This window comes from Capricornis sumatraensis, chromosome 4 (genome assembly GCF_032405125.1).
Source record: "Capricornis sumatraensis isolate serow.1 chromosome 4, serow.2, whole genome shotgun sequence".
Classification (NCBI taxonomy): Eukaryota; Metazoa; Chordata; class Mammalia; order Artiodactyla; family Bovidae; genus Capricornis; species Capricornis sumatraensis.
The window spans coordinates 84,738,888-84,749,881 of NC_091072.1; the positions used below are offsets into that span (position 1 = coordinate 84,738,888).

At 40.5% G+C, this 10,994-nt stretch overlaps 1 protein-coding gene across 1 annotated transcript; it reads left to right on the forward strand.

Annotated features, from left to right (window-relative positions):
- The first annotated feature begins 9,353 nt into the window (after positions 1-9,353).
- LOC138078637 (putative HTLV-1-related endogenous sequence) lies at positions 9,354-9,956 on the forward strand. Its single transcript, XM_068971444.1, has one exon. It carries the CDS (start codon positions 9,354-9,356, stop codon positions 9,954-9,956), a length of 603 nt encoding a protein of 200 aa, XP_068827545.1.
- The last annotated feature ends 1,038 nt before the right edge of the window (positions 9,957-10,994 follow it).

Below are 10,994 nucleotides of genomic sequence, written 5' to 3' on the forward strand. Positions count from 1 at the left end.
TATTGTTTCTGAAGTTATTTCTCCACTGATTTCCAGTAGCATATTGGGTACCTACCAACCTGGCATGTTCATCTTTCTGTGTCCTTATCTTTTTGCCTTTCATACTGTTCATGGGGTTCTCAAGGCAGAAATACTGAAGTTGTTTGCCATTCCCTTCTTCAGTTCACCACATTTTGTCAGAACTCTCCACCATGACCCATCCATCTTGGGGTTTTAGAGTTTCATTTGCTGGGTCTTTCTCACTGCCACCCCATTGGTGCATAAAAGTGATAGACAAAGAAGGGAAGCTTAGGGAAAAAAGTCTGTTGAGGTACAGGCTGTGCAGCCGCTGTGTGGTGCAGAAACAGCTTTAAGGAGATACCCCATGTCCAAGAGCAGAGAAGCCCCAGCAAGACGGTAGGCGCTGGAGCAGCAGTTGTGCCACACTCAAGCAACTGTGAGGAGATACCCCACATCCAAGAACAAAGTAGAAGCCCCAGAAAGATGGTAGGATGGGCGAAATCACGTTTAGGATCAAACCCCATACTGACTAGAAACGATCAGAGGGCTCAAACAAACCTTGCGTGCACCAGGACCCAGAGACCCCACAGAGACTGAGACAGACAGAACTGTGTTGGAGCATCTCCTGTGGAGGTACGGGTCAGCAGTGGACTGCTGCAGGGGCAATGGCTCTAGGTGCAGCAGACCTGGGTATGGCATAAGCCTTGTTGGAGGAGGTCACCATTAACCCCACCATAGAGCCACCAGAACTTACACAGGACTGGGAAATAGTCTCTTGGAGAGCAGAAACAGAAACTTGTGTGTACAGGACTCAGTAGAAAGGTATACTGACCCACAATAGACTGACCCACACTTGCCCATAAGTGTCCAGGAGTCTCTTGCGGAGGTGTGGGTCGGTGATGGCCTGATGTGGGTTGGAGCTATTGAGTATAGCATTGCATACATGGGACCTTTTGAAGGAGGTCGCCATTTTCTTCATTATCTCCACCATAGTTTGGCCCCAGGTAAATAACAGGGAGGGAGCACAGCTCCATCCATCAACAAAAAATTGCATTAAAGATTTACTGAACATGGCCCCTGCCCATCAGAACAAGACCCAATTTCCCCCTCAGTCAGTCTCTCCCATCAGGAAGCTTCCATAAGCCTCTTACTCTTCTCCATCAGAAGGCAGACAGACTGAAAACCACAATCACAGGAAACTAATCTTAGGCATATCTTAGCAAAACAAATGCATATATATACATGTGCTACAAAAGGCATGTAAAAGAATGTATAAGAAAACTATTACACAAAACTGAAAACAACCTAGACATCTAACAGGTAGAACAGATAGGTCCATGTTGGAGTACAGTGGAATTTTATAGAACAACAAAAATGAATTATTATTACATTCAAAGAATGGATATATCTCAACAGAAAGACTGAGCAAAAGAAATCTGATACAAAAAAAGCCACATATGGTATGATTCTGTCTATACAAATTTCAAAAACAGGCAAAACAATTCTATGGTCTTGAAGTCAGAATTAGTGATTACTTTTGTGGAAGAACAAGGTGGTAATGATTGCTGGAAGAGGGAGTTTTGGGTACTGACAAAGTTCTTTACTCAGAACTGACTCTTGATTTCATGACTCTTTTCTGTGTGATTTTCTATATTTCTGTTATTCTAACAAAAGTTTTGTTTTGTTTTGTTTTTAATAAAAGCAATGCAATGTTTTATTAAAAGTAGATGTCTTAGTTTCATCATCATTCCAAATAATTTTTTGGGAAAAAAAGTGAGTTAATTTTCTAGCACCAAAAAATATCTTCACGACCCAGATAACCACAATGGTGTGATCACTCACATAGAGCCAGACATCCTGGAATTCAAAGTCAAGTGGGCCTTAGGAAGCATTTCTATGAACAAAGCTAGTAGAAGTGATGGAATTCCAGTTGAGCTATTTCAAATCCTGAAAAATGATGCTGTGAAAGTACTGCACTCAATATGCCAGCAAATTTGGAAACCTCAGCAGTGGCCACAGGACTGGAAAAGGTCAGTTTTAATTCCAATCCCAAAGAAAGGCAATGCCAAAGAATGTTCAAACTACTGCACAATTGTACTCATCTCACACACTAGCAAAGTAATGCTCAAAATTCCCCAAGCCAGGCTTCAACAGTACATGAACCATAAACTTCCAGATGTTCAAGCTGAATTTAGAAAAGGCAGAGAAGCACCAGAGATCAAATTGCCAACATCTGTTGGACCATCAAAAAAGCAAGAGAGTTACAGAAAAACATCTATTTCTGGTTCATTGACTACACCATTGACCGTTGACTGTGTGGATGACAACAAACTGTGGAAAATTCTTCAAGAGATGGGAATACCAGGCCACCTGACCTGCCTCTTGAGAAATCTGTATGCAGGTCAAGAAGCAACAGCTCAAACTGGACATGGAACAACAGACTGGTTCCAAATAGGAAAAGGAGTATGTCAAGGCTGTATATTGTCACTCTGCATATTTAACTTATATGCAGAGTACATCATGCAAAATGTTGGACAGGTTGAAGCCCAAGCTGGAATCAAGATTGCCAGGAGAAATATCAATAACCTCAGATATGCAGATGACACCACCCTTGGCAGAAAGTGTAGAAGAACTAAAGAGCTTCTTGAAGAAAGTGAAAGAGGAGAGTGAAAAAGTTGGCTTAAAACTGAACATTCAGAAAACCAAGATCATTGTATCTGGTCCCATTACTTCATGGCAAATAGAGGGAACAACAATGGAAACAGTGAGAGACTTTATTTTGGGGGGCTCCAAAATCACTGCAGATGGTGGCTGCAGCCATGAAATTAAAAGACGCTTGCTCCTTGGAAGGAAAGCTTGATCAATCTAGGCAGCATATTAAAAAGCAGAGACATTACTTTGCCAACAAAGTTCCATCTAGTCAAAGGTATGGTTTTTTTCAGTAGTCATGTATGGATGTGAGTTTGACCATAAAGAGAGCTGAGTGCCGAAGAATTGATGACTTTGAACTGTGGTGTTGGAGAAGAAATCTTGAGAGTCCCTTGCACTGCAAGGAGATTCAACCAGTCTATCCTAAAGAAATCAGTTCTGAATATTCGTTGGAAGGACTGATGCTGAAGCTGAAATTCCAATACTTTGGCCACCTGATGAGAACTGACTCACTAGAAAAGACCCTGATGTTGGGAAAGATTGAAAGCAGGAGGAGAAGGGGATGACAGAGGATGAGATGGTTGGATGGCATCACCAACCTGATGGACATGAGTTTGAACAAGCTCTGGGAGTTGGTGATGGACAGGGAAGACTGGCGTGCTGCAGCCAGTCTGCAGAGTCAGACATGACTGAGCAACTGAACTGAACAGAACTGATGCCTTACAAACTTCCAGAATCCATACCAATCAAAGGCTTTTTATTAAATGAAGAGAAAGAGAATTCAATTCACAAGTATTTAGTTCAAACACAGCTAAACTTATATAGCTACATAATCCATGTAACTATACATTTATTTCTTCTTCTAAAATGGAGAATTAAGAATTACCTACTGATTTAGCATTTGTTAGTTATTCAATGTCCTAAGCATGCCTTATCTTGACAAACAATTGAGTGAAAGTTGGTCTGTCATGTCCAACTCTCTGTGACCCCATGGACTATACAGTCCATGGAAATTTCTAGGCCAGAATACTGGAGTGGGTATCCTTTCCCTTCCTTAGAGGATCTTCCCAATCCAGGGATTGAACCCAAGTCTCCCACATTTTAGGTGGATTCTTTACTAGCTGAGCCACAAGGGAAGCCCAAGAATACTAGTGTGGGTAACCTATCCCTTCTCCAGCAGATCTTCTTGACCCAGGCATCAAACCTGGGTCTCCTGCATTGCAGGTGGATTCTTTACCAACTGAGCCATCAGGGAAGCCCTATCTTGACAAATTACTCATTAAAAGATTCTTTTTTATCTGTCTTGCTGTATAAATCAAGAAACCCAGCAATCATTGAAAAATTAAGAAGACTGACATAGCCTCTAGTTTTATTTCTTATTTCCAAGGTAGAGATATAAATCTGTAATCTTCTGACATCTTAAAAAGGTACTTAGTTTTAACCTTCTTTAAATTCATTTCTTCAGAAATATACATCATTGTCTTCACTGGGCCCAATGAGGAATAAGGCATTGGCCCTATCCTCAAGGGTTTACAATAGGGGTAACAAGCAAGTAAATAGTCAGTTATAACACAGTATTTTAAGTGCTATGGTTAGGATACCCACAGGTTGTTATGAATGCACTGAATAAGGGTTAAAACTTAGCCTGGAAATTTTGGAAAGTCTTCCTTAAGATGGTGGCAGCTTCAGAGCCTTAAAGAGGTGAGGCAGACCAACTACATGGCAGACAAGGAGACAGAAAATGTCTGGCAGGAAATAGAATATGGAGGGGAAGTGGGGTTTGGGAAAATAGAGGAAGAATATAATAAATAAGGTGAAATGCAAAAAGTTTAGTATGACTGGCACTGTGGAATATTGGAGATGGAAGAAACTGAAATGATGAGGAAATGAATTTAGAGAAGTAAACAAGGACCACTTCATAAAGGACATTAGGTCCTTAATTAAGAAAAAGACTTAAAGAACTTCAGGCAGTTTGTTATTTAAGAAAGAGAGAGAAAAAACTCCACCAAAAATTTTTCAGCAGAGGAGGTACCTGTTGAGATTGGTTTCAGAAAGATAACTGATAGTGCAGAGAATGTGCTTGAGAAGACTACAGGACAGTGGGACTGAAGTAGGGGCTCTGAAGTCTGAACATGCTCAGAATATCCTCATTTCCTACATGGGAAACAAAGGTTTAAAGAAATTAAATACCTTGCCCTGAATCACACAGTTTGTAAGTGGCTGAGCTAGGTCTCAAGCAAAGCTCTGAATAATTCTAAAATGTGTGCTTTCAAGGACCTTAGAAAATGCCTCTGAGGGAAAGAAATGAATGTGACAAACCCTAAGCACTTAGAGAAGAGCAACAAACAAAATAATGTAGGAAAAGCAATGACAGAGTCAAGTCTACATCATCAAAATCAAGTGCAGGGGTGAGCAATTATCCAGTGAATTAAGGACCATCTGGATAATCCTGGCAAAAGCAGATTTAGTGTCTGAGTCATTCAGATAATTGTGCAAACAATGTGCCCTTATCTGGCTGAGTAACCTGGTCATTAATATCTTCCATAGTACATTCTGCCCTGTGGCACTTTTGAAATGGACAACAGTAGCTCAGAAAGAATTAAGGTACTATTCACTTCATGGGAAAGCCACATAAATAATAATGGGATCTCAATAGACTGTGAGTGTACTTTATACATCCCCAAGAGCCATTTCACACAGAGATACATGATATACATAAGCCAAATCCCACTTCAAAGAAGGAAAAATTTCAGCAAAAGCACTCTCAAATGCATGTTGTTATATTTAATTCTTTGCAGGTAGCAGAAAGTTTTATGGGCCTTACAGCGATGAAAAATATCACTGCAAATAGATTTATAGATTAAATTACAGTAAGGTTATAAATTTCTGTATGTTCAACATAAAAGAAGAAAGGGGAAAAAAACAGGGTGAGGAAAATTTTCACAGTTTATATCAGATTTGTTATTATATGAAGAAACTATGAATATTCCAATAGAGAAATAGTCAAGTAAAATCCACAAATAAAGAAATACAAAGAGAAGAGAAAGGTTTGAGAAATGAAAATATGTCAAACTTATTCAAAATCATAGAGACACAACTCAAAGAATGACTAGATATATAATTTTGACTACGAAATAGTCACAGTTGTTTTAACCATAATAACAGGTGTTAATGAGATTACGGCCAATCAGTTTAAACTGAGTATCAATTTGTGCACCTTTTTTTTCTTTTTTGTAACAGCAATTTGGGAATTAGCATTCAGAGTCTGGAAATATTTATACATTTGATCCAATAACATCTAAGAAGTTATAGTAAAGAAATGATCTGAAAAGTAAAGGCTAATGAGTATCTATGTTTAGTTCCACAAGTGTGAAAAATGAAACTATCTAAAGGCTTTGTTACAAAAAAACAACCAAAAACTGGCAGCCATAAAAGAACATGGCTAGTAAGAATATTAAATGAAATAAATGAATATTTATGGTGTGTTGTTATGCTAGAAAAAAGCTGAATGCCAAAATCCATATTCACTGTAAATTCAGATCTGTAAATTTAAAACATGTATGCATATTCATAAAAATAAAACTAGAAGGTTGATAGTAGATCTCTGTGCATGATGAGACTATCTTTATTTCCAATTTTTCTTGAATGATCCTGCATTTCCTTATAACTATAAAAAGCTATCATTTAACATTTAAATTTAATACTAAATGAATATTCTTTCAAATACAATTTTATACAGTAAGTCATTCAGACAACCATAGTGAAATAATGTCCCATCCTCCACCTGCTATATTTCCAAGTTCATACAACTGCTATTTCCTGTTCTAAGGATCTGAACCCACGTATTCTTGCTCCAAAGCCAGTGCTCTTCAAGATACAAAGTAAAAGCACAGTGAAAGATTCAAAGCAGAGTTGAATCAATAAGGAACATTAAAAATACATTATATCAATAATAATATTTGGCATCTCAGGTTTAAGCAGAGAAACTTATACACAGGGATATTTGATAACTGCACTAATGGAGTCATGCAATGACAGATGAAACTGGCATCAAGGAAAACAGAAAAATACAAATTAGATTGAGAATAGAAATTAAATAAATTAATTACTGAATAGATGGTGGGCATCTGGAAGTAGACAAAAGAAAAAAAAAACAAACTGATCACAAATCAGAAAAGCCTAGAAAACTGCAGTATCCTTTGCTAAAAGCCAGTTTAAGGATGATGATTATTAATGGTGGAAAAGCAAAAAAAAAAAAAACTTGTTTTCCCTAAATACAGTATAATTACTATAAACAGTATTTTTTCTTCTAGTAGCTATTGTCTCAGTTTCAAGGAGGAGATGGACAATATGGCAGGAATGGCAGATTAAAAGGGAATGCACCACTAAAAAAAAATTGAAGACTGGACTTGAGGAAGGACTTACTGATGACTTAGAGGGGATAAGTTCTAGATATGACACAGGCCATGGCCAGTTTATCATTAGAAATGGATGGACCTTGTTGATCTCTTTTTTAATAAGGCGTGTGGGATGGCATGTTTTGAGTGGAGAAATACGGATTATCTATTTTTCAACTTTGTCTCAAGAGGAAGAAGATATCAGAGAATCGATAGAATAACATGTATATCTTCATAACCTCTACTGGAAAATAGAATCATTCTGTGGAGGGATATAGAAATGCCTCATGTCATTCATTCCTCCCCATGGAGAGAATAATGGAACCAAAGGAAGTTTCCAAAATTAGTTCCCAACACAGAGCCTTCTATCAATTAATAGATTACCCCAAACCACTGCTGCACTCATCCAAACAATTCCTTTTGATGATATTTCCTCAGTAAGAATCTTTAAGCCTCCTTAGAACTGTGTTCATCTTGATGTATACACAAATAGGGGTTTTGATCTTTTTCTACAAAGTACATACTGCCTAATTAGAAGACAAATCAGATATACAAATAATAAAAAATTAAACCAATCAAATGATACTTAGTGTCTGATTAACTGAATAACCTTGGCCTATACTATTTTTCTTTAACTTTTTATTTTATATTGCTGTGCAGCTGATTAACAATGCTGTGATAGTTTCAGGTGGGACAGCAAAGGGACTCAGCTACACATATATATGTATCCATTCTCCTGCCAATATGCCCTCCCATCCTACCTTGGCCTATACTGCTAGTGATATCAATATTGATCAAGTTTTGTTACCAGGACCAAAAACCATGGGACACTGAAGTATTCTGTTTGATGGCAAACTGCTATGCAATTAATTCACAGTAGGTTTTCAAATGTTAGGATGGAAATAGTGGATTTGGGGAAGATTTTAAACAAATTATTTCTGTCCTCAAAATCTTAGTTTTCTCATCTAAGGAAATGGAAAGGTTATCACCAAAATTAAATAATTCCAGGCAATGGGGAAATAAATGCAAAGAAAGTCCATGTAGTGCAAAAGACTTGATATAAAACAACAGCAAAAGTTTAAATATCAAATCTATAAGTAAAATTTGTACAAAAAATATATCAAAATTACCTTCTGAGGTTCTAAAGGTCCCTTAGCTTTATATCCTATAAAATGCGTGGGTCAATTCCTCCAGATTCCAAATACTGTCAACTGCAACTTACCAAATAAATTTACCATCAAACAATCAAGATACAGACACAAGCATCCCAGATATGATTCATATTTATTTGATATGTATGCTACATTTCATGCTGATAAGCTACACTGTGAAGCTGAAAACGCAGGGATTTGGATGAAGATAAATTAGCATTCCAAGAATGTATTCAAAATAATATTTGGAAATATTGATCTTCATGGGCAATACAAAAATATTATTTTATGCAAGGTTTCCTCAGTCTGAGTGCATCTTCTCTGGCTTTTCCCCCAATGGAGAATTTGATTCCCTCTTTCCCCTCCCACTCAGTGTTTCCAGATTGCTTCAGAAGGCCAAGCCAGCCTGCTCAGCAGCAGGCAAACAGGGCTGGGTGTGCAGGAGCTATATATAGCTCCACCTTGGAGATATGCACACACAAGTATATGTACAAATGCCCATGCTGGATGGGGCATGAATAAATAAGAAGAGGTTACAGCTCCTCCCATCTTCCTTCTTCCCATCACCAGAATGTTTGAGTAATTTTCAAAGCAGGGTGTCATCAGACCCTGATAGTGATGCAGCGCCCAATTTCTCTGCAATTCTTCTGCTTACTGATTCCAGCAATCTGACTCTAGCAGGAACCGGCACTGGGCCAACACCTACTACCCAGATGTGGTCAGCCAGGGAGGCTGCCTTGCAGCCCCTGGGAGCCCATCCTGGCACAATTACTTAACTCTCTGGGAATCCCCCAGGATAAACCCATCTTTTAAAAACTAGGATAGACAACGCCACGCTAGGAGAGAAGAGGCCAAGTCTTCCTTGCCTCTCCCCTCCTCAAGTCTGCAGCAAATAGGGGAGAAGGACTGATGTCTTCTTAATGGAGATGTAATTAATTGGAAAATGCCCTTCGAGTTGCAGTTTTTTCCCCCAACCCCCACTCCCCAAGGGCCAGGGAGAAAACAAGTCCCTTTTCCTCTCAGCGCAACCATTCCCAGTTTTTCAGGGTTGTGCTAGAGACAAGATAGGAGAGAGGAAACGAGCGGGTGCGGACAGGCGTGGGGAGGAGCAGACGCTCATCTCAGTTTAGGAAGACCTGGGTTACCGGCTGCTGACATGTCTGCTCCCCCAGACCCTCCCCCGCCCGGTCGACTTGGCACCTCTTGGGCTCATCGCCCGCGATGTCGGCCGCAGCCTCTGAGAGGAAAGTTGACGAGAGGAGACCCGGGGGCTAGGTCCCCTTTCCCAAGGCACTGCCGCCTGCCCTGCCCGTCACCCCGGGCTCCCGGAGCCCGCACCCCTCCTTCCCGGTACGACACTCCCTTCACCCAGCCCTTCCTGCCATCCTTCTCAACGAGAGCTGCGGAGACCGCAGGAGATCTGGGGGTGACGAGGGCGGGGCGGGGCTGGGGGAAGGGGAAGGGAGGCAACAGCCGCAGGAAAATACGCATTCTTTATTCTGTCTGCAAAGAAGGGAAAGTCCTGCCTCCTACCTGTTCCCTGCTTCTGCTCGCCTCGGCGCGGCACAGCTGGACCATAACCTACAGGTTTCCCACTTCCGCCGCAAACACCTGGGAGCGCATCTCCCCACCCGGCGCCCCTACTCGCCTCGGCCGAGCCCACCCCAGCTACTTGACAGCAGAAGCCGGGCCTTTTAGAGCGGTTATTGGAGCGGCAAGGAAAGTGGGGCGGGCGCTAGAGAGAAAGCCGCGTCTCTGATTGGTCAAATGGGATGTCACTCATCCCAGGACCAGGGCTTGCTGCGGAACAGGGTAGCTGCTGCTAGACCCAACCGCACGGGTCTCTGCAGTCCCTGGAACCAAACCCTGCAGCCGCTGGATCCGTGACCCCTAAGAGGAGGAAACTGGTTTGTTGACTTGTCATCTGAGACCCCAAGAGGGAGGGAGGGACCAGGCAGAACCAGACACCCAATACTTTCCAGGGCTCTCCTGAAGGGACCATCTGCTCTGGAAGATTTGACAGGCCAAAATATTAGGAACAGTGAGTGCCTAGATAGAGGGGCACGAACTTCGGTAACAAATGAAGCTAGATAGAAAAATACATATAATTACGTGGAAAAAAAATCATAAGAAAAGGAAAAATCTTGCAGACTTTGTTTCGAGTTTCTTTCTTTTTTTTTTAATTCCTAAATGTAACATGGCAGTGTTTCCTGAGGGGAAATAAGGTTGAACATCTCATTCTATAGGGCAGGGAGACTCCAAAATATCCCCTGGTAGGAACAATGTTTTAGAAGGGAAAATGTTGCAATAATCACCTCTCAAAAAAAGACTAAAGGAAGGCAATTAAGGTTAAACTGCTTAAGAGACTTGCCTTGGACAGTTCATTTGATGACAAAAATTTTCAAACATTTACCATCAGACTGATAATCAATCTGTTCCCTTTCTACTGATTGTGATTCTTTTGTACTCAAACTCTGAGAAGCAGAGGATGGATAAGCCAACTCAAACCTACATGATCCCAAGTCTACCTTTTAGGTGAAGGAGGATGGTAAAACCATTTTCTGCCCACTTTTATCTCTGCCATTGGTCTAGGGGGAGTCAGAAAGTCCTGGAATTCAAGACATTGCTCAGATAAGGGATAATCATAGAAAATCACAAGTCACATTGGGGGTAAGGAGGCATCCTATTCTAATGCCATATAAGGAAACAGTCTTCTTCTTCACAGGCTGCCTTCTTTCTGCAAAGAGCCAAGTTCTTCATCCACCTAAATTAAGTAGTTGTCTTAACTAGTGCAGAG

What these genes read in the sequence shown, in the direction of transcription:
- LOC138078637 (XM_068971444.1), top strand. Translation starts at nt 9,354, where the DNA reads ATGTCTGCTCCCCCAGACCCTCCCCCGCCCGGTCGACTTGGCACCTCT.